Source organism: Rhea americana, unplaced genomic scaffold, assembly GCF_003343005.1.
Source record: "Rhea americana isolate MKP2758 unplaced genomic scaffold, rheAme1 scaffold_483, whole genome shotgun sequence".
In the NCBI taxonomy this organism is placed as follows: domain Eukaryota; kingdom Metazoa; phylum Chordata; class Aves; order Rheiformes; family Rheidae; genus Rhea; species Rhea americana.
Window position 1 is genome coordinate 75,708 of NW_028186627.1, and position 23,707 is coordinate 99,414.

General features: G+C 48.8%; 1 protein-coding gene across 1 annotated transcript in view; it reads left to right on the forward strand.

Moving 5' to 3' along the window:
• The first annotated feature begins 17,394 nt into the window (after positions 1-17,394).
• ARHGAP39 (Rho GTPase activating protein 39) overlaps positions 17,395-23,707 on the forward strand; it is a 75,931-nt gene continuing 69,618 nt past the window's right edge. The window contains exons 1-2 of the mRNA XM_085316994.1: positions 17,395-17,462; positions 21,354-21,788. Of these exons, the coding sequence (XP_085173120.1) occupies positions 17,395-17,462; positions 21,354-21,788 (503 nt within the window). The remainder of the gene's footprint in view (positions 17,463-21,353; positions 21,789-23,707) is intronic.

Genomic DNA, 23,707 nt, shown 5'->3' on the forward strand with positions numbered 1-23,707 from the left:
GGAATCTGCTGCTTCTGCCAGAGGAGTCTCTGGAAACAGCAAATGCTCTCACACCTGCCAAGATCTAAATCATTAGATTCAGTTTTGGTTTTTGCTCTTTGTGGGGGTTTCCTTTTAGCAAGTTTGTTCTGAGGCCTGGCAAGGTAGGAGAGCATTTCAGTTCATCATCACATCAATTTGATACGATCTGTGTATAAGAATAGCTCTTCTAGGTAAAATAATGTTCATGAATATTCCAGGTTTCTTTCTCAAATTAAAATGTCCAAGTTATTGTCCACAGACTGGCAGAAAAAAAATCATTTACTTCTAGTCTTCTATTTTTAAAGCTTCAAGGTTAGATAGGCCTGCCTTGCAATTGTTCAGTTTATCCTTAAGGTCAGCTGTTTTTCCCCTCAGAGAGATAAAGGAGAATGCAATTTTGCTCACAGGCGTTGTTGTGCACACTTTATAAAAATTGTCTTTGTCATCTCATCCAAGAGCGCTCTAGGAAAGTCTCTGAGAACGGCTGTTCTGCTTTGCTCTGACACTTCTTTGGTAGCTTACCTTTATATAACAGCATAGTAATTCAGTGTGAGGCTGACAAAGAACAGGGAGAAGCTTGGAAAACATGGTGCAGAAGGATACCCTTGCTTTCTAGCTTGTTGCATAAAATGCAGTCTTCCTGTGTTGTGCCTAGGTATTTCCTTGTACCAGGGCTTTGCAGTGCAGCACGAGAAGGCACGTGCACGAGAGGTAGGAATCCAGGAGGTAGGAATCCAGGACTTTCTGATGCCATCCTTCTTCCAAGCGCGTTAATCATGTTCTAAGTTAGACTGCTTTTCTTGTGTGCCTTCTTCATGTAAGAAATAACAAATTTGGGTTTCAAAGTGAATGCTGGCAGGAGCTCGCGGTTACCTTGACTCTTCCCGCTGCCTTTGCCTCTCCTCTCTTATGCATGCATTGCATTGTATTCTTTGGTTATAAACTGTTCTAGTTGGGATTTTTAAGTGTATTTGAACAGCCTTTAAGACTCTGGAAGAAATGCACTCACTCACCAGAGCCCTGGAGATGAATATCTAAGGAGGATTTGGCCATGCCTGTGAGATGGCCTTCAGGCAAGTTGGCATCGTGTACAAAATCAGAGTTCCCTACCATGTGAACTAGGTACTTCAGAGACCTGTCCCTGCTGTCATTAGTGCCTGTATGAACGTTTTGGGCTCAAAAGCTGACACTTTCACCAGATGCGTGGAAAATCACAGGACAGGATTGTTTCTGTAGGAAACTGCCTCAAAAAGCAGCATGCATTCACAGAGGATAGCTCCATCAGTGGCTATGGGAATATGATGCTCTGGATGCAGACCTTGGCTAGGAGGTCCCCGAGCTGCTGGTTTTGCAGGAGCACTCTTGCTGTCTTCTTTCATTGAGTCTGATGGTTTTGGTGACCATCAGAGATGTGTTTCTTCTCGCTGATTAGGTCTTTCTGACTTGACTAGCAGGGAAACTCCTATTTGCTGGGTGTCCTTCTGCTGCTATGTTAGTCCCAGCTGGTGTAATGACGGCACTGAAGAGACCCTGATCTAATAGTGTGTCTGCTGCAAGTGTCCGTAAAGGGTGTGTGATCAACAGGAGAATTTTAAACCCAACACTTGAACCGCAAGGAATTTGCATCCCCTCTGGAGCAGGAATGGTCCTGGGGGAAGGGCTGGGAAGGGATAATGTGAGGAATGATGGCTGGATGCTCGAGCTCAGCTGAGAAGGTGCAGGCCCATCATCCTAGCACTTTGGGGTGCACCGCGGGGGTCTGTGTGGGGGGAACCTGCTCTCCCACCCCCCTTTTAAATCAAACTGGCAGATTGAATGACAGATTTCACACCAGCTGTGCAGAGCTATGGGATTGTGTGCCTGGGCACCAGGCAGGCTATTGAAGTGATTTATAAGAGTGGGACATATGGCCAGGTTCAGCGTGGATAGCAGGCATTTCCCCTTAGCTTGCGTCTGCTTTTTGCACATGCTTGTGTTTGGGGGGCCGATTCACTCCCTTCATTTTCTAGCAAAATGGAGGGGCAAAGGGGATAGGCAGATAGGTGGTGAGGAGCAGAGACCCCCTCTGAGCGTCCCACCGATCGAGCGTGCAGCTGGACGGTTGTTTCTGCACTTCGGGAAGAGGCAGCAGTATTTTGCGTTGTGACGACCTGCACGCAGCAGGCTTGCCACGGCTCTGCCGAGTCTTTCTTCGCTAAATGAGATTGCTGTCTAGAGCTACCTTCTCGGGGCTTTGAAGTGATGAGAACTTCATGTTTTACAGCATTATCTCCTAGTCCTATAAATATCACCGCATCACTGTCAGGAATAGCGGCAGTGCTGCTTCCTAATGTTTTCTTCCTATTGGAGTAGGACCAAGAGGTTATCTGATATTTAGGGGGGAGCAGGGCTCTCCCTGCTAATATCTCTGCGCTGAAGAGAAAGGTCATCTTGTCTTACAGGCTCTAATTGCTTGAATCATCGCATGATTTTTAGGGTTGAACTGTGCGTCTACAGGATGCAGCAACTGCAACAGTTTCCATCCTCGTAAGCTGATCAGGCAAATGCTCCTTGTTCTCATCTCGGGGTTTTCGGCAGCTTCCCGGTCCTCTGCAGCGTGCAGTCAGCAGGCTGTGGTTTCCCATGGATCATCTCAAGTCCCTGGCACTCCTCAAAACAGCTTCCTCCCAGTTATCCCCAGCCCAGCCGCGATGGCAAATCAAACGCTGTCAAGAGCTCGACAAGTGGCCAGTTGTGGCCTGAAAACGGGGAGAATCACCTGCTCCCGAGCAGCTGCGGTGTTCAACCCGGGCCTGGGACTGCAGAGGCGCGTGTGCGAGCGAGGGACCTTGTCCTGAACAAAAATGCCCCTAATACCATCCCGGTGTGGCTCTTAAGTATCCGCACGGAGGTCAGCTTGTAATTGTGGGGTGATCAAGGCAAGCGCTTGACCCCAGCTGAGCTGCGCCAATGTTTAATCCGACTCCGGCGTGCCCGCAGGAGGGACGCACGTTTTCCTCCGCGCGTCAGATGGGTTGTTCAGAGTTCTCACAAGTCGGTCTTTCTCAGACCCACAATTTCTTAACTATTTCAGGATTCAGATGCACAGCGTGTGCTTGCAGACTTACTTCCACTGTTTTGTGCTAATGTTTAGCAGTTCCGTTAAAGCAACCTCTTCCAGGCAAACCGGAGTTGCGTCATGCAACGCTAACTGCTGCACCATTTATTGCAATCTCTTCCTTGGTCTCCAGCGTTATGAAATGTTCCCCTTCTCCTCCAAGGGGATTTGCCAGGAGGAGTCCTATGAAGGAACAAGCTTAGCACATAGGGCAAACTTGGTTTATCACAGCTGCAAATTAAATGTTTGAAGGTGTGTATTTATTAGCTTGCAATCGTGTGCCATGGTCTGCTCTTAACTTCTCAAAGTGAAAGCTGTAAAACGGTAACGGTATTAACGTTTGGCTCCGATTATTGCTTGAATTAGCAAGAAGAAAGCGACTCACCACGGCGGGAAGTTTCTCTGTCTCGATGGAAGTTTTGCCCCCGTCCTGCTCCTTCCCAAGCTGGATAACTTTGGATCTCTTGCTCTTTGGGCTGTGCAAGCTTTCTGTGCTACACCTGACAGTGTACTGAGCAGTCTAGTCAGATGTTAAAATTAGTGAGTAACAGTTCCTCCTCATTTAAGCTCCATCACACTGTCCCTCTGGTCTGTCTGTCTTCTGCAGCGTGACTTGCTGCATTTCCTAATTTCCTTTTCCTAACAACAGGATAGTAGTTGCTCCCTATCCCCCTCCACACTTGGGCTTTTTTCCATGTAGGTTCTGCCTTGCTTTGTTTGGGAAGCAGTAAATGAAGCCTTGGTCCTTCAGGATTAGGTCAAATTGAAATTGCAGCTGCATGGAGGCAAGTTTTGCTTAGTGAACAGCTTAAGAAGTGCTTCATGTACTGCGTAGTGCCTCCGCAGCAGGCTGGAGCGGCTTGGTTGTGAGGGTCAGAAGCTGGCAGCCGCGAGCCAGCGTGCAGGAATCCTCATCTGCTCCTCTCCCTCCGCCACTACCGATCCGTGGCCTGCTGCCAGGGCAAGAGCTCTTCCACTCCCTTTCATGCTGTTTTTCTGAAATGTGGTCTTCCCCCTTTAGGGAAGCAGATCCTGCTGCTCCCAGAGCTGCCTCCTGCATGGATGTTGAATGATGGCAGTCCCCAATGCACGTTGTCCTGCCCATCTTGGAGCTTGTCCCTATTTGTCTTTGAAGCAGGGCTTTTCTCCTTTGGAAAAAAAAAGGAAAAAAAAGAAAAGAAAAGAAAGAAAGAAAAGAGAACCAGTGGCTTTCGGGTGGCAGATCTTGCAGGGCACAAGTGTCAGCTCCTGGGTGCCCCGGGGCCTCTCCCCAGATCTGCAGTGGGCAGCTGCAGCTATATATACATTAACATACTTGTGCTTCACTTGTGTCGGGCTTTCTGCAAGCACAGTGGGCGCCCAGCCACAGGGAGTTTGGAAAAAAAAATAAAATAAAATGCCTGCCAATATTTTTATAGACTTTGCTGGCTGGGAGCTCAGCTTGGTGGTATTTGATATATGGCCTCTGAGGTACTTGTTTTCGAGGTCCCAGAAATTAAATGATGGCTCTTGAGACTTGCAGGATGCCTTTCAGGAGAAATGGTTTTGTCTGTGCAGTAAGGTTTTTTCCTTCGATTCCGATTGTTTCTGATTTTTCTTGAATTGTTGGAGGTTGTTGTTGTTCATAGGCTTTGGGCAAATAGCTTGAAGTTCAAAGCATTCTGCTCAATATTTCACACTTCCAATATTGCAAAGAGATTATTACTATTAATAACATGCTAATCATCTTTCCTCAGAAGATTTTGATTATAAAAGCAAAATAAGATTTTTTTTTAAGAAGCATTAGAATCAGTGTTGGCAAGTCCTAGTGCTCAGATAATCTTCAGTCAGTTTAATTTTTAGAAACTTCAGTACTGAAAATTTGGGTTTGTGAATACAACACTGACATTAAAGTTGTACTAATGTCTAGGCCTGATTTGGGGAGACCCATATGGCATGTTCTTGCAGTGCCAGCACAGCTGAAGACACCATCCGAAACGATCCGTCGTCGAGGTGGAAACCGTCTGTTGCGACAGTGCCGGAACGCGCAGCTCCAAGCAGCGGTGCCCGGGCTCACCTCTGCAACTTGGGAAGAGCCACCGGGCAAAGCCAGCTCTGCTCGTCTTGATGCCGCCCTGCCAACCGGGCGCTGCAACCTATTGCTGGGTGACTAACGTGTGCATTAAGAGAAATCAGCTTAGTGTGGATTGTTGATTGGAAAAAGATCCAGTTTGGCTGGAAGCACATGTGGTCTTTAGAAATTAAAAAAAAAAAAAACAGAGAGAGAGAGAGAGAAAGAAAGAAAAAAAGATGCATGTTGGATCCTTCAAAATAAAGCTCTTGTCCTAGGCTGGTATCTCTTGGATATTCAGTGAAGTTTACAACAAACGAAATGTAGATTCCCTTTGTTAAATAAATAATTTTTATGAAGCAACACTTTTGGGAAGCGATCTTAGCTACTCTGGAGGACATGCTTGCTGTCTACCTGGTTGCTCTCCATGCTGGTGTTTCTACCAAGCTACAGAGGGCTGAAGCAGAAGCTCCTCCTGCATCCCACAGCTCCTCTCTTTCCTCTCCACCACCTTGTCCTGGCAGTGCTGCCCACTCCTTGTCTCTCCAGCTTGTCCCATGTTGCCCTTTGGCTCTCTCTGCCACCCTGGTCTGTGAACAGGCAATGGCAGCAAATGAATCCTTTGAGATGTGGTCTGAGCTCTCCAGATCTCAGCACAGCGATCGTTTGGGTCCTTCTGTACTCAGCTGCTCTCTGCTGTCTTTTAACACAGCTTGTTAAAAGTTGCTATCTTCACGAACCTGACCTCTCAAATTTAGTTGAAACAGGCCAACAGGCTAGAAAGTTATTAGCTGGTGTATTGACAGATATCGGATCCCATAAGCCTCCGGCTAAAATGCTGAGCCGCTTTGAGAAGCCTGAGGTCAGCCCTGCAAATTTGCTGCTTTCATGCAGATACTTGATTCATCTCTGTCTATTTGTGTTATCTGCTTTCTGGCAGCTTTCTAGACTTTGGGGAGTTTAAAGGAGATAACGCATTGCTAATGCTTGGGCTGTGAAGTTTGGATTGGGAGCATCAGGACTCGCCAGAAGGCAGTCAAACTGGCTCTGATAAGAGGGAAGGAAATCGGATATGTCCTATCCTTTCTCTGAAGCTGTCCTTCGAAGCTGTGGGGTTTTTGCGGGCAAGCTGCTGTCTTTTCCCTGTCCTCCAGGCTAGAAGCAATGTTAGTGATTCCAAAGTCATTGATGCAAAACGAGTTGTCGGATGGCAGCAAGGAAGGGGAGCTTCACCCTCCTTCAGTGCCAGCATCTATGGTGGAAGGGTTCTGTCCTGCATAGTCTTGTCTCGAGAAGGGATGTCAGTGGTGCTATTCCCAAGTTTCTCCTCACGAGGCAGCCCATAAAGCTCTTGGCTGTTGGAGAAAATGTAAGGTGCAATTGAAAAGGTGTTGACCTTGGCTAATTCTGAAGCATGAGCTATGGAAACTCTTTGGCCCGAAATCCATGCCCGTGAGGGCAGAAATGGTCCAAGTCAGATGGAGTTCATCAGCAAGGTATGGTTGAGGTTGTCTTTTCCGCCCCATAAGGGCATTCATGTTGAACATCTGCACGTGATGAAGGTCTTGAAGCACACGAACGAAYCATCGAGTCCCAGATACATTCCTTTGGGGCAGGACAGACATCTGTGCCGTTTGTCAGCCACCTCTCCCAAACAGGCTGAGCTCTCTTTGGAAATCCTAGGAAGGAAGATAGGTCCTCCAGGATCCCGAAGGAGACCATCTCTTTCTCAGTCTCCCACTCGACTCGGCTCTGATAATTTCCCTCATCTGTCCAGTGCAAGTGGCTCCTATTTCTCTGAACTGGATTAAGCTGGCAGTCTTAACCCATCTTGCTTCAGTGTCTCCCTTACCGTGTGCCATCAACGTGACCACATGGCAAAACCATCCCCTCCTCTCTAGCCTGGTATCCTGCTGGGGCAATAGCACCAAGCAACCTTCAAGCCACATGTCAGGGGCAAAGTAGAATGACTCTTTCCCCAAGTACCTTGCTGCTTCTGGCACTCAGAAGCTTGGGGATTTCCTAATCTTGAAGGCTACATCTGGAATAGCCTATTTAATAGCTACCAGTGGACTTGTCCTCCTTGAACTTGTCTACTTCTCTTTTGAACCTATTTATGTTTTTTGGCTTCATTGCTGAATAAATTCCGCAGTTTAATTATGTGCTATGAAAAGTAATTTCCTTTAGTTGTCCTTTAAACCTACTGCCTGGTAACTACAGAGCAACCAGTAAAATGCGTCCTGAGAAAATGAACAATTGTTTCCCGTTCCCTGTCTTTGCATTACTCTTTTTCTGCTTTCTGAGTACAGTCTCTCGCTGCAGATAAAGCAGCGCTGAAGGCAGAGCGCTGCTGCCCCTGGCTGCGTACACCTTCTCCTCTTTGCATTAAATCTGCTGACTGGGGCTGCGGGGTGAATCCATTTGCCGGGCTGTTGATCTGAGGGGAGAGCTCTTCTCTGGGTGTGTTGGGTGCTGCATTGCCCTAAATCAGCTCAGTGCTCAGGGTGGGAATTTGGGGCCAGAGGAGTGATACCCAGAGTTAGCCCAAATTAGGTATAATGGGAAACTGTACTTTCAACAGTGTCTTTGCCAATCTAAAATAATCTTTGGCTATACTTTATTCTCCTTTGGGACTTCTGCATTCCAGACAGTCCTGGTCGCCCTCCTCTGTACCCTTTCCTAGGTCTAACTTGTATTTTTTAAGTGAGATGACTGTGGTGGCACAAGCATGCAAGACGTGAGCACCCAGTGGACTTGCACGGTGACACGGCTCCTGTCCTGTTACTCCTCTCCAGTAATTCCTCTCGCTTGAGCTAGGGAAGGTGGCAACAGGGCAGCGCTTCTGGAATCCAGGCTGACTGTGTTACCACCTCAATATGTAGATCCTAAACGCATGACCCGTGACCAGCTTATTGCTATTCATTTCATCTATGAAATTTAAAGAGTTTTTTTGACATCTGTTTGGCATAGCCTATTAATTCAGTATTATTCCCAATAAAGAAAGACTTTAATGTGGGAGCATCCCTCATAGCTGAATTTAGTCATTCTACTATGGCCTTATCTTTGGCTGTTTCTTTCTCCCCCACGTCCAACACGTACCCGCTCACACACCAATTCCTAGCAGAATTCCTTTATTGAAGCTTTAATTTTCTTTTACTGTCTCCATTTTAGTTTAGTTTCTATGGGAACAGGGAGAAGATAGAAATGGAAACTACCTACTCTCATCTTGCTGCCAGGACATGTATGTTGTGTATACAGTGAAGTATTTGGTTTGAGAGAGACTGAAGTTCAGGAGGCTGCTTGGGTTCGTCTAGTCAAGTTGGATTAGCGCTGGCTGGAGTGAGCGAGGCGGTTAGATCAGCCGGTGAGATCAAACGAGATGATGTTATATGCTGCTTTATCTGGACTCGAAAGCAAAGAGCTGGGGAAACCTCTGGGGGAGCATCTCTAAGCAGAAATATTTGTGGGGCAGCCTGCTGCCTTTTTTTAGGAACTGCCTTTTTTAGTTCCTTGTTGCTAAGCCTCAGATCTTCTGCACTGCATCTTGGCCCAAATCTTAGTGCCTTTGATTCCCAGGGGAGGTGGGACATTCCAGCAGGCCTTCCCCCCCCCCCCTTGGTTTGGGAATTTTGAGGTTGTGTTTGGTTCATTGGGAACTGGAAAATGTCAGCGCGCTCTTCCTTCGGCCTCAGCTGCTGCGCGTCGTGCTGTGGCATCGGCTATCACGATGTGGGCAAGGAGGCACGTTTAAACGATCCTATTGCCTGGCTGCTTCCGCTTGATCCATGGGCGATATGTGTCCCTCACCCTGCTGGTGCTGGGCAAGGCGGCCTCTGCCCATGAAGCAGGCGTGCAGCATTAGCAGTAAATCGTTAGTAAATGGCAAAACCTGGGTTTGTTCCTTGCATTGGATTCTGCATGTTTTACAAGCTTTTTCTTAGAGCTCGCCCGTGACGAGGGAAGGCTAATTTCTTTCGCCCTGGTCCTTCGTTGCCTGAACAGACCTTTGCAAAGAGGCAAAGCCTTCCGCAGGAACTCTGCAGTTCCCATAGTGATTGTAATAATAATATTTAAAAGTGGTGTTTCAGGTTCTCCAGGTATCTCTTTCTGCAGCCTGTCAGAAAATGAAGGAGCTGGCAGCAGCTGTAGTTACCAGTGTAAAACTGGCAGGGAGAGCTGGGAGGCTCAGTCCTATGCAAAATTACTCCTCCACGGAGGAAGTGCTTCTGGAAGTGCTGGGCGAGAAATGGTGTCTTGAGGAGCAAGTGGCTTAGAAGCTTTCTCGGAAAGCATTGCAAGGGAACTGCCAGCAGCAAGTGTGTGTCTATATACGTGTTGTCCCAGTTCATCCAGGGCCAGGAATTACGTGGTGTATACAGGGCAGCTTGCAAATTATTTTTGAGCTGCTAATCTCATGTTGGTATCTACAGAAAAGAAAGCGCACCAGGTGACTCAGAGGAAGTTTAGTGCAGACCCAGTAGGCTCTGCTGCACCATATTGCCCCTTCTTGCGCGTACCTCTTCCAGAGCAGCTGTGTGAGCAGGGATGTCTGAAACGGCATCTTCTAACCCGGCTTGCAGACGATTTGCAGAGAGCCAAGCAATCCACGTGGTCCCGCCTCTTGTTTTCAGCTGCCAAATTCCCTTAAGACAACTACAATATACCACAGTTTTCTGTGCAAATGCTGTAGCTTTCACCAGGCTGTTCTGCCTTTGAATGGAAAGGGAGGTGGCTGCGAGGATGCAGCAGCCTGCTCATAAAGGGTGTCACCCAGAGGTTTCCATGCCCCTCTCCCTTTTCCTGGACCTGCCCTCTCTGAGAGCTGCCGCCCCCCATTCATATGAGGCAGCCGTATCCATCCCGCACGGTTGGAAAACTCATTTTGTACGCTGTTTCCTTGCTGTGACGCGGGTCTTGGGGCTGCGGTGGGAGCTGTCAGTCGGGAGCTCTCTAGCACAGCACGTCTTGCTGTCCAGGCACTGCAGTTTTATACACAGACAACGTTCGTGCACGGATGCTTCTGCTAGCCGAGAGCCCGGACTTCTCCGGCTTGTTTTCCGGGTCCCTTTTCTGGTGCAGGTCACTATGGCTTGGACTGCCCTGCTAGAGACGGAGTATGGTTTTTGTTTTTTGGTTTTTTTTTCATTTCTGAACAGAGTAGGCGGTTGTTGTGCAACTCAAAGTTATTTATATGTTTTTGTACTGTGGCCCTATCTCGCAGTGTGCTCTCCTCCTCCAGCGCATCTGTGGGTGGAGAACTGAAGTTACATTTCCTGAAACATCATTTTATTCAATTTCCTATCAGAAGTGAAAGCTGTAGGTACCAAGTTAGACTTACGAGCCTGGGGGCAAGAGTTTCATCTTGTCTTTCAGATCTTTCTTAGTCATTGATCACTCTGTTTCAGGACCCAGAAGTATCTTCTAGGGCAGTAATTCTCCAGCAATAGTGTGTAGCATGCTGGAGATTTGAGAGACCCGGGGTCTGTGRAGGTGGGATTGTGAACAGGCATAATCCATCGTATCCTGCTGCTTGAGGAGCATCCCACACGCTCTCCTTCATACCCACAGCCCACCAAGGAGAGCACTAAAGAGCCTGCCTGACCAGGACCCCTACATCACCCTCAGCACGAAGATTAATTTCCTTAGGAATTATTGCAGCATGATTCAGCTATGCTCATCTGGTCATGGGGATTGTTTGTCACCAGCTCTGAGAGCCCAAGTAGTGTGAGAGGAGGAGAAACGGCCCTGGGCTGGGAAGCCAAAGCAGGACACTGAATTGCTAGAAGCTCAGGATGGCTCAGAGTTCTCCTTAACTGAGCTTCCGTCATGGCAGTAATCGTTTAAAGCCTCCTCCAAAGCTGAAGGATGTGTGTGAGGGAAGGGAAGTTCTTCTCAACGAGTCTCAAGACTTCTCAGTGTACCTTCTCCAAAAGGCAAGAACTGCTCCAATTTGGGGCAGTTCTGCCCAGGCGTCTAGGAGACTGAATACAGCAACTGCAGCAGAAAGGCACAGGGCCCTGAAGAGCCAAAAGTTATCAGGGAACATAGTAATGAAGCACATCTGTATGCTCAGTGTAGCTCAAATCTAACTCTAAAAAGATGAAAAGCAGCCTGCCCTCCCCTCCAACAAATACAAAATGTCTGGGGATCCTTTGAGTAGAATAGGTTCTGATGCTTGTACAGGAGACTTCCTTAATGTTTCTCCCTGAAGCTCCTAATCTAATCTAAAAGATTATGACGTATAAACTGTAGGGAAGAGAGTGGTCAAATACTGTGTGTATTGGTACCTCTTCTTTCCTGAGAAATGGCATCTGTCCCTCCAACTGTACCTGCCCTGGGTTTTACCTCAGTTGACTTCAGTGATGGTGGGGAGTGACAGCACAGCGAGATGATGGACAAGGGATGTTTGAGATGTACTAGAAGCAGCACAAAGCCTCCGAGGAGGCTCTCCAATCTATGTCCTGATTCTTGTATAAGAACTTGGTTGATTAGGCTGGTACTAGAAGACTGTACAGAAGCTATTCCTGAATGTCACCAGCTGCAAGCCCATGACAAGAAGGCTTAGTTAAACTTGTACTAGAGGGCAAGATGATTTGCCCTCTAGTGAGGGTCTTTGCTTAGTTACTGTGTCTCCTGCTTGCACTGGTCTGCTGGCAGGCTAGGAGAGACTTTCCCCAGGAAAGACCAGAAGGAGAAGAGTTAGCACCAGTCCAACAAACTGGGGTGAGACTGGAAATAGAGCAATGATGCCATGACTGGAACCGTGTTGTCTGGTCATGACTGTCAATGATACAGTTAGTCTGGGATTACAGGAGCCCCCTCCCGTAGGAGCTCCTGAGTCCTTGTCATAGACTTCAACATGCTGTAGCGGTCTGAAGTGAGCCCTGCATCTCAATCTGATCCTTATATTTGGTATTAGTTCTTGCCTTTTCAGGGTTTCGTAAATTAGCTTGGAATTTCCGGTGCTTTGTTTTTATGCTTTTTTTCTTTTTTCTATGGTTCCTTTGTATCCCACCTACTCAGATTAATTGGAAATGGCTTTTTATGAAAACGAATATGGCTTTAATCAGGAAATGCTATGAGTAGTTAGTAAACACTCAAGGACCTGGCTGCTTGAAAAAGTTTGATGTTTTGAGTTTTACTGATTATGTTCTGAGGACTGATCTCCTGGAATACCCGATTTCTTTTTGAAAGCCACCTCAAAGGTACCAAAGCTGTAAGTTTAGGAATCGGTTTCTGTGTAATTGATTCTTTTTTAAACAAAGATCAGTCATCCAAAAGCAAAGTTTTGATTCCGTGAAGCAGACAGTACACAGGTTTTGATATTGTTGGATGCCTAAAGCAGACAAGGTGAGACTAGTCACCTTCAGCTGTACTTATCAATGTTTCTGCATCACTTCAAACTTTACCATGCAGGTTATGCTGCTGCCTTTTGGACTAGGCGAAATCTCTGGATGTTGAGGGTTAGTCTCTAGCTACTCCTGAGCTAGACAACATGTTATGGTACAAATGGACTGGTAGACCTCTGGGATTTTCTGGGAAATGGTTAGTTGCATATCTCCCATATTTTTTTTTTAATCTGTATCAGTGCTGACACATAGTCTGAAGATATTTCAGGTTACTGTAGCTCAGTGGGTAGCTGTAGACAGGGAAGGAGTCAAGAGGAAACACTCCAGGCAGAGTCTGGGACCTGCCTCTCCTGAAGCAGAGCCAAGACAGTTGGTGGCTGTGGTTCTCCCAGCATCTGTTACAGGTACTGAGGGACCTGCAGAACTTTGCATCCGTGCTCTCTGCTCTGGGCACAGTTGTGGTTACTGCATAACAAAATAGCAAGCGTTATGCTAAGATCAAAATGATCCTGTGGTGTTAGTGATGTTCTTAGTATGAGGCTTGTATGCAGCTCTTCTTTATAAACAGGAGAGCTACTCTGCAGCTGCCGTAGCGACGTCCCCATAAGCGTATAGGGAGACAGGAAGAAATGCTAGACCAGATCAGAACTCAAGACCCAACCTGATACTCCAGCTGATCCTGGCCTTGATCTGTAACTACATAAATCCCTGAAAATTTGCAGCTCTTAAAGATCTGGAAAGAAATCTAGTACGTGACTGCCTGCAGCATGCATCCTCTGCTAGGCAATAGCTATTTCGGGACAGTGGGAGAAAACAGAGACCTCTGCTCTGTTCTGACATGTCGGTATCTGCAGTAATTTCAGCAAGGGGGGGAGTGCTGACAAGGCAGAGATTGAACTCTGAAGCCACCTTAGGAAATAATAAACTTATATATCAAAGCGAATTTTTTTATATATTGGCCTGAGTCTTTGCTCATCTCTTTCAAATAAAAACCAACAAGCAAAAGCCTGCTGGAGCAGGCAGGAGCCATCCACTGCATGCATTAATGCTGCGCTCCTTTGATGGGAAAGGGATTTGACTTCCGTTGCAATGTCAGGGGAAGGTCACCAGGCTTACGCTGCGAAGATTAGACGTTATATAACTCGCGCAGCGCCAGCCACCAGGAATAGTGTTACGGCATGGCGCGTATTATGAGGCTGTCAGGAGAAGTTAACAAGCATTGTTTTCCAGGTCGCGGGTGGTCTGTTTACACTGCAGGCTCCACCGCGGTGAAGCGGGGACCGTGTTCCAAGGCGAGCGGGATTCTGGACCTTACGGCTCGAAACGGAAAAGCAAAACTTCCATTTGGTAGGAATTGGCAGGCAAACACAGCGGCGATGTTAGCTGTGAGGCTCTCCTGCTGGGTAATGTGTTCATGATTTCCGGGGATGATAAGACTTCAGTGAACTTATTAGCATGAAAAAGCAACAAAAAGTCCATTTTGTACACAGGCTGTGGCCAGTTGGTATTGTTTTTCCCAGAACCATAAAAGCATCGTTAACAGAAGCAGCTTATTCATGAATAGAAGAAGCTCCTACGGCCAAGCAAACAAAGCTCTTCTCTGGATGTTTTTTCCTGGAGTTTGCTCCCCGTGTTGCTTAGCGGTTTTAAAGGCTAGCATTTAGAGTGATCCAGAGACTGCGTGACGCCTACGGACTGATAGGGGCATGAGGAGCCGGTGGGTGATCCTGGGGAACAGGGACGGGGGAACAGACGGGTGTCTTTTGAGCCCTTTTGTTGCATGATCTTCCAATGAAGAGTTATGTCCCACACACAGCAAGGGTTGGATCCCTTCAGTATCTGCCCAGGGAGCACATCCAGGCCGTTGTCCCCTGTTCACTCTTCCGCGCACAAGCTTGTGCAGAGGGGAAAGTGCAAGGAGCAGGGCAAGCAGGAGTATCAGGTGATAGTTTTGTGGACTTTTTAAACAGCCATTTGTTCTCCTCTGGAGATCGTCTAGTCCAACCCCTCCCCTTGAGCAGGGTCACCTACAGCACGTTGGACAGGGTCATGTCCAGGCAGGCCTTGAATATCTCCAGAGAAGGAGACTCCACAACCTCTCTGGGCAACCTGTTCCAGTGCTCTGGTGCTCAAGATGAGCGGAGGTCAGGCCCTGTGCTGGCGTCACACATGGTTTCTGCATCTTGCTCACATGAACAAGTAATGCTCTTGGAGGCCACACTTTTCTCTTGCATCTACTTTTCTCTTACATACTACTTTGACAGGCTTTGTCTGTTTTAATAAAAAAGCAGGGGAATAGTTTACTGAGCTGGAAGGACGTTGATTAGAGCTGCCCCTTTCACATGGTACAGAGGTACCCTATAGCAGTGGTTTCTTGAGCAATTAATGGCTGATTTCATAGCACCAGAAATTTGGTCACTTCCCAAGAGATGAGGATTCTGCGCTTAGACACGCTTAAATTACTACGTCAGCTGTGCTGCAGCAACTGCTCTTTTAGCCCCTGCGTACGCACGGGTGTTTGATTTAGCGTGGTCTGCCCTAAGAGTAGGAGGCACTCAAATTACTGTGTGCCCATCACAGAACAGCCAAGGACCTGCATGGTCCGGTGGTGGGACAGATACCGGGTGACTGGAGACAAGCTACACCGTGGTTGTTTTGAGGGGGAACGTGCCCCACTTTAGGAGCTCACCCATCCGCGTGGCTGCCTAGGCATGCTGCTGGCCCAGGTAACGCGCTCCCGCTCGGCGCGTGCGTGCAGCTGTGCCGTAAGTGGGTAGCTCCTGCTTGGGGGGAACGGCCAGGATTTTGGGAAGCTCCATCCTACTCAAAGCTTTTTTGCCAGCATCAGCTGCCCTAGCCAAAAGCTCTGTGCCTTTGGGAGYCTACACTGATTTCTTAAGCTCTATGCAACTACCCTAGACTGATTTTTTAATCTGTCAGGCCAGTTAGTGAAGAACTATTGCACCCTTCAGTTTAGTGATGTATTTTTGTAAAGATGCTCGTTGGCACTGAAATTACTAGTGCAGAAACAAGCCTTAGCTCCCAAACGCTTTGATATTCTGCTAGCTATTCTCTGCCCTAAGTTAATACTATTTCATTGCTGATGCTCAGCAGTTCTATATCTGTTCCTCTCCTGTATTCATGAGCTTGTGCTTTCTAAGGTTTGACACCAAGGAACCACAGCTTTCCGGTGGCTGAAACAATTTTTATAAATAAAACACTCCTGCAAATAACATGTGAATTATAAATCAAATTATCCTGCTCAGAATCAGTGTTTAAGAATTGAATCAGCATAGTGTAAGGGTTTTTTTGTTTTTTAATTCCAACGATGGGAGTGAGATTGGGATGGTCACCGCCTTAGTCTCCGATGCTGGGCGAAGCTGATGCCGCTTGCTCCAAATGAGACGTGAGCACCTAGAATCAATGGAGACTCCTGACCCCATTACACTCTCCTAGGGAAAGATGCTTGCRTTGCTGTTTTTTCCCCTTGTAACTATACTTATCGATACGTTTGCAGTCATTTTAAGTGTAAAATACTTGGAAATTTAAGCATCTGGTAATTGGATYGGCTCGTGGCGTAATTGCTGTGGTGTCGTGAGGGATATGGAAAAAAAGCTTTCTGAACTGCCGCCTGGACAAGGCAGGAGCAGTATCGAGCGGGGGGTCAGTCAGCAAGGAAAACCTGCGTTGACTGCTTGCTCGCTGAGGCCGCGTTAACCTATGCATATGAGTCCTGGCTCTAAAGCCCAGCTGATGCCGCGCTGCGTGCGCAGCGCTACAGCCGGTGCAGCGTGCGCGGGTCTCCCCAACGCGGACTCGTTTCCGCGCTGTGCTGTGCTTTGCTGGCTCCTGACGCTCTGGCGATTTCCTAGGCGATAGCACCGTCAGGCACTAAATACGCAGCGACTGGGGCCGTGATGGTAAACCTGGCAGGATGCACGGGGGAAATAGCTTAAACGGGGGGCTGAAGGGCCCGGCCAGCAAGACGTTGTGGCAGCTCACCACCGCTGGCAGCGTTTCTCCAGCAGCAAGGCAACGTGGGCGCTTGTCCTCTTGCATCTTCCTCTGCGCGTCTCTGATCCCCTGTCCCTCTCCAGCGTTAAATCGGGTCCGTGCAAGGCTGAGTTCATTTTGGCTGCCTTTGGACATCTCAAAGTACCAAAGTCCAACATGAGCATCGGTTGAGCTCCTCTCCTGGGCAGTGGGGAAAGAGGGCCAGCACCATGAGGACCTTTCCTTTAGGATGGTCAGGCAACTCTGCGAACCTGAGCAGCCCGGAGGACCCTTCGCTGCAGTACATCAAATACAAATTCCCTTAACGAAACAGCCGTAAGGTGTGCACTGTCTCAGGGGGCCGTACTCAAGCCACTAATGAAATTTAGGTTACTGCACCACGCGTTGCTTTGGTGCAAGTCTGGCTACTGGAGCCCGTCTCCCTGCAAAGTGGCTTTCGGCTAATACAGTGAATAACCACGGTAGCCCCGGGCCAAGCCCGCTCTCAGCGCGCAGATTAGCTCTGCTGCGTTTGCTGAATGGCAGCAGCACGTTGCACGCATACCCGCGATCCTCCCCGCGATCCTCCCTGCTGTCGTTTTGCATTCACCACTAAGGTGTTTGAGCACCTGGAAAGCGCTGCGCGTGTCCCCTCTTTTAGGCACTTGAGCAATGCTCAAATACGCCAGAAAGCACAATTCTAGCCCTGAGGGTTGCACGTGGATTCCCTCTGGGGGAAAAAAAAAACCCGAAACACTGATGTTTTTCCAAAAGCTCATGGCGGTGGCTGGAGCAAGACCCGCTGCCCGTCCCGTCAAGCTCACGCTGGGTCAGCATGCAGCCATGCGGCAGGGTGAAGGGATATACGGCCTGATTTTACACGGATGTCGCAGCCCCCCTGGGTGACTCCCAGCAGCAGGGAGGGATTTAGCCCGCCRGGTGAGAGCTGCGGGTACGTTTTTGCTGTGGGCGTTCAGCTTGCTGGGGAGCAGGAGAGAGTCCCCACCACCGCGGGAGCTGGCTCTGTATGTTCCCTGTTCTGACATGAGTACAAGTTTGTGGTAAAGCTTATTGCGTTTTGCGTAAGATTGGGAACAGGAGTGGGAATAGGTGATAAAGGTTACAGAAATGCTTCCCAGCAGGTTACATCCCTGCTGGGGCGCAGCAAAGAGAGCCCATCCAGGATGGGCGACGGTTACGTAGCTTTTTATTTTGGTACAAGAGGTAATAAAATAAAGGTAATTTGTAGTCAGCGAAGGGCAAATGAGAAAAAAGTGTGGGAGGAGGAGGAGAAGCGTTTTGTTGCCAAGCAGCTTTCAGCTCTTCATAGAGGTTCGAAACCGAAAGGTCCCTCATGCTTTGCAGAAGGCAAGACCAGTCCCGGGAAAAGAAATTGGCCCTGGGCAGCCCCTCGGGACGCGTGCGTTTTGGTGGACTCTCAGGCAGATCAGACGGTTGCGTTGCAGTTGCGGCTCTCGGATCGCTGCGTTTCTTGGAGGCCTTTTGCTGCTCTCCCTTTCTGCTGCCCGTGGCCGATCCTGGAGCGAAGGGCTGCGGGAGGAGGCCCGCGGCTATTGATCTGTTGTTTCACGATGGTGCAATGTATTGAGCTGTGTAAGTTGATTAATAGCCCCAGTAAATTAAGACTGGGGAGAAAGGAGAACTGTTAAACCTAAAATCCTTCTTCTCCAAAGGCGGGGAAAATAATGATGTCGAGGGAGAGAACCTGTAGCGCCGGCACTTCCCAGCGTTATTAGCCTGATAATTCACAGGGAAGACTAAGAGGAAATTAAAGGCTCTGCGACAAAAGGTCTTATATTTTCTTAACGTACTAACTTTTTTCCTTAACGTGCTGGAGGCTTTTATCCTGTCTGGTTTTAGTCCAGCTGYGTTACTGATGGTCTCGTTTTGCAGGGTCAAAATAGACCTGCATCTTTTTCAAGCCGCGTGGGACTGTTTTTGCTTCTCTGCAATAGGTGTGGAGCTCGTGTGCTTTCACTTCACTGTAGAGGGGCCTTGGGCTGAGCCTSGTGTCCTTCCAGCTCTCTTTCGGCTTTATGCACAGGTTGTCCAGGTGCTTCTGGGCTGCACAGGGCAGAAATTTCCATTCTGGGACAGGAAATTTTAGAAGGGTCTGCGTTTAGTGTCCAGGGAAAGGGGTGGCTCTGCTGGACTGGGTGCATGGAAGATTTTYATTCCTCCTTTGGCACAGATGGCACAGTATCTTTCTGGTAGGCAGATAGGATGCTTTGCTGAAACTGCTGCCTTTATCCTGTGAAGGTTATTTTAAACCAAGCTGTTTGTAGACATGGRTAAGATCCCCTCTCAGYCCKCTCTGCTCCAGGCTAAACAGGACCAGCTCTCGCAGACTCTCCTCAGAAGAGACACGCTACAGGCCTCCAGCGCATCTCCCTAGCCCTTTGCTGTGCTCTCTCCACTAGCTCCACGTCTCTCNACTGGGCAGCCCAGAACTGAACACAGTTCTCGAGATGAGGTTCAGTAAGGGCAAGTGCAGAGCCCTGTGCCTAGAGAGAAATAACCCTAGGCACCAGTCCAAGCTGGGGGCTGGAGAGCAGCTCTGCAGAGAAGGACCCAGGAGTTCTGGTGGTCCTGGTCAAGTTGACCATGGTCTCCTGGGGTGCATTAGGAAGAGTGTTGCCAGCAGGTCGAGGGAGGTGATCCTGCCCCTCTGCTCAGACCTGGTGAGGCCTCATCTCGAGGCCAGGAGACTATTGACCTTATTGGCCACAGGGGCACATTGCTGGCTCATGGTCAACTTGTCATCCACCAGCACTCCCTGGTCCTTCTCTGCAGAGCTGCTTTTCAGCATATCAACCCCCAGCCTTACTGGGGCAGGGGCTTATTCCTCCAGTGCCAGTACTTTTAGTCTCTGTTTTGCAGAAAGGCCTTAATTACCACCCTTTTTTTATATATGTCAAGCAGAGATTGACATGTTTTCTCAATTTAGATTTGTTTCCCAAAGCTCAGAACCTTTGGCACTTGAAAAACTTGTTCCTTTTCTCTCAGTCCAGTGATTTAAATCAAGTCGGAAGATGAGATCTACCAATCCAGAAGACCTGAAGGGCATAGTGCCAGCCTTTCAGAGAGGTTCAGCTGCYTTGAGGCAGATAAGTGCCCCCCTAGGACTTTTTTTTTTGAAAGYGCTTGAGCAAGTTAGGCGTTTCTGAAAATCCCACAGGAGACTCGTTCGGCGTGAAAGGCAGTTAGTTAKGATGGGTCAGTTTTCTGACTAAACTTAATGCGTCAATTTTAAATGCCACATACTTTGATAAGCTTCACTTAGGCAGCATACTGAAGGGTGTTTTTTCTGTATCTATWTCTGAACCTTTTTTAAAAGCTTTCTGACTTGTAAATGCAACTGAGCACAAATTTCAAGTAAGAGATAGTTAATAAGACTGTCTCTGGATTGTTCTACCTATACCCACACAAAAATTAAGAATTTTGAGTAAAATGTGATTGGCAGTTCAGCAGTTTAAGTCCTGAGCACAGACTGGATTAGCGAAAGGGAAYGCGTGCTTTGTTTGGGGTAAGCCGAAACGTGGGTTAGCTCCCATTGTCTGCAGCGGTCGTCGGGATTGCAGCTTACTTAAATCCTCTTCTGCATTTCTAAAATCAGTTTCCCGTGTTGTGATGGAAATCTCCAACTTTGCTGCGTTTTTACGGAGCTGCCTTCTGAGCTGGGCCGGTGAGTTTGGCTCATGGTAGCCTAGCCGTCCRTCGCTCTGTCCCCTAGGAGCGGGGGAATGGTCGGTCAACCCAACYTTTCTGCTCTGTACTTCGGTGGGGATCTCAGTTTCCTATGCAGAGCCCGCCATAAGGCTCACTCCTCGCTTCATAAAAGCGTGGGGACACGGAGCGGCGTGCCAGTCCCTCCGCTCTTGCAGCCGGAGCCGGAGGGTGCGGCGAGTCCCAGGCGGGTTTCAGCGTCGCTGCACGCTGTGGTTTCCGCTGCCGCGAGCCGGTCGCTCTGCGCTGAGGTGBGTCCGGGAGAGCAGTTTGGGGAAGGTGGCAGTCGGCCAGCGTGCGCCAGGGCGGGATGTGCTCCTGAAGAGCTCTGAGCTTGCGCAGCGACAGGTGTGGAAATCGAGATCGACGCAAGGGATGTTGTTGGAGCAGCTCAGTGGCCAGTGCCTCCACCGCGAGCTGGGCTAGACCTGCGAGGAAGACGGCTGTCCCCCATTCAGCTCGCCCTGTGAGCTCTTGGGCTGGCAAKAGATGTTGAAGTCGTGTCCTGGAAGGTGGAAGGGAGGTTGTAACCATCGTCTGCAGCTCTCGAATGAACAAATGCTGCCGGGCCTGGCTGTCCGGGCCGCAGCACAGGGCTGCGACGTTCTGTTGCACAGGAAGTAAGTTCATCTCCAGGTTGGTGCCTCAGGCCTGGTTCTCTCCATCTGGTTTCTTGCCTCCCCCCTACCCTTCACTTCACTCCCTTCATTTATTTTAAGTACTAACAAGATGTTGAATGAGGTGCAGAGGAGTCTGTGCCCTGGAGAGCTCAGGTTATGAGATGTGGTGGGCTTGCAGTCAGAAGCGGTGAGCTGGTGCGAATGCTGTGAACTGAAACTCAAGAAGGTTTTTTAGCTGGCTTGCAGATCAGCTGAATTCTCCTGGAAGCTGTAATTTGGGGCTGTTTTTCAGGCCTTTGCAATTACACGTTTAGTGTAAATAGTGCCTGGGGCTCATAGTGTGCAAGCATGCACAGGAGAGGAAGCAAGTGTTGTCTGTCCCCTCCCAAGCGCCCTGTCTTCTCCATCCCACCTCCCCAGATAATGTGTGTGCTCACTGCAAGCATCTAATTCTCCCTCTGTTTGTTCTCCCACAGGCTGGAATGGGTGGAAATCATAGAGCCTCGAACACGGGAGCGCATGTATGCCAACCTCATCACGGGGGAGTGCGTGTGGGACCCACCTGCTGGGGTCCGGATCAAGCGCACCAACGAGAACCAGTGGTGGGAGCTCTTCGACCCCAACACCTCCCGCTTCTACTACTACAATGCCACCACGCAGCGGACGGTGTGGCACCGGCCGCAGAACTGCGACATCATTCCTCTGGCCAAGCTGCAGACCCTGAAGCAGAACACAGAGTCACCGAGAGCCTCCACGGAGAACAGCCCCGGGAGGAGCAGTAATGTCAGCAGGGAGGGCAGCACCAGCTCCTCCTTGGAGCAGGAGCTGGAGGGCAGCGAGAAGGCACAGGACCAGACAAGATCGAGCCGTCAGTCAACTCAGTATGCGGTGGTGAAAGAAGAAACAGAAAGGTAAAAGCAGAGCTGGCTCTGCCAGCACATCACGGGCGCGGGCACATGCARCTTAGCTCAGTGACGGGGTAGCTGCAGTAAATTGGTACGGTGCGAGTGCAGATACTCTGACGCGTTTCCGCTATTACGGAAGAGCAGAGATAGGAGCTCTTGTCCTGCCGCTTTTGATCTTTGTTGAGAAAAGGTATTTTAAGGATGGCTCCTACTTATGAATGGGGTCTCTGCAGAGAATGGGGTCTGGTCAGAGAGAGTGGGATTGGTTATCCATAAAGCGATCACCAACAGGATGAAGAGGTATAATCATCTTYGAAAGGTGTTCCTCCTTGTTAGGGGTAACTTATATGCTCTCCTAAAAGATCCATCAGAGAACTAATTTCTTGGCCTGTGAAATACCTGTTTTTTGCAAAGTGGCACAGTTCTAAATAATTTCCTTGGATGAGATTTCTCCCTGAATCTAACAAGACTGTGATTCCTGCTGCACCTATGGGTTGTCTCCATTGGTCTGTGGAGCTTCTAGGAGAAGCTTCAAACTGAACAGTGAGTCAGTGCCCAGTTTCTAAGGTCCACTTTTAAAAGGATGTGAACAGCATACTGACACATACGCATTGCTGCTCTGTGGACTTTGTTTCATGCTGTTATGGCTTGCAAGTTGCAGTTCAGGCGGTTCATTATTTAATATATTTTTATTTTCTTAAACAGTACCTCTTAAAATGTTTATAAATCTTCTTCCTATGCATCAATCTGAACAGTGTCACTTGCAAATAATCAGCAGATAAATTTCTRCCTGTGACTAGTTCTGCTTCCTGGTAGTTCCCGTGCAGAAACGGYGGCTGGGTGATCTCATTGCCATGCAGGACCAGAACAGGAATTCCCCGCTCAGCGGGTGCTTTCATGTGGGACCTCAGACAGATCTGTGCCAGTGTGCATGTTTAGCCCATTGGTGGAATGAGGGTAGACTTAATCTGATAGGGTTCTTGGAGATCCTCTGATAGAAATGCTGGGTGTGTGGACAGCATACTTCCCTGCAAGGCAGGTGCTGTTTGGAAAAGTAGCTGGTTTCAATGTTCAACCAGATGGATGGTGGCTGAGCTGCCTGGGGAGCTTCGATGGCAGACAGACACCGCTGCCCACCATGGTCAGACCTAGGGGCATSTGTTCAGGGTGTGCTGTCACCTACTGAACGGAGGCCCCCGTCTTTGTTTGCCCACCCCCAACACTGCCGAGCCCTTGCCTGCTGCAGGCAGCAGCCTGCCCTTCCCGGCCTGTCGCCTTTTCCTCTCGCTTGTGACCTAAAGTAACATCATCCACTGGAGACCACTTGTGCAGGCTGCATCTGGCAACCCATGAATTCTCAACTGCTATTTCTGTGGGGAATGTGCAGATTCCCTTCTGAATGGGAACATTTTTTTCAAACAAAACTGCCAACTTCCAGAACAGCCATAATTCTTCCCCCTCTCTGTGCTTGTTTCATTTAGTTGCAGCTGAGGAGAAGAATGTATTTTTCCCCCTCCCTCTTTGTGCTGGGCACTGCATGGGTATGGCAGAAGGATTCCTTTCTTGAAGGGTTTCAGGACCCAATGGACTCCAGACCTGGATCATACAGAGTGTAGCTGCTGGATTTGGGGCTGTCCAGTTAATATTTGCATCCTTCCTTTCCATCACACTCAAATTGCTTGTCCTTTCTCAGGGGCCCTTTTGCCACTCTGGCTTGCCCACATGCCCGCTATGTGAGCCAGGTGCCCCATATCTCTCCTGTCCTCCCTGTGTCGAATGCTTTCCCTGCACAGCTCCGTGATGCCACTCTGCTGCCCTAGATCTCTCCAGCCCGCCCAGCCGTGTTTCCTCGATACCTTCTGAATTGCCCAATTCCTCGTTTTTCCTCCAGCTGAGCATTGCTGAGCTTGCAAGCTTTTTGTTGC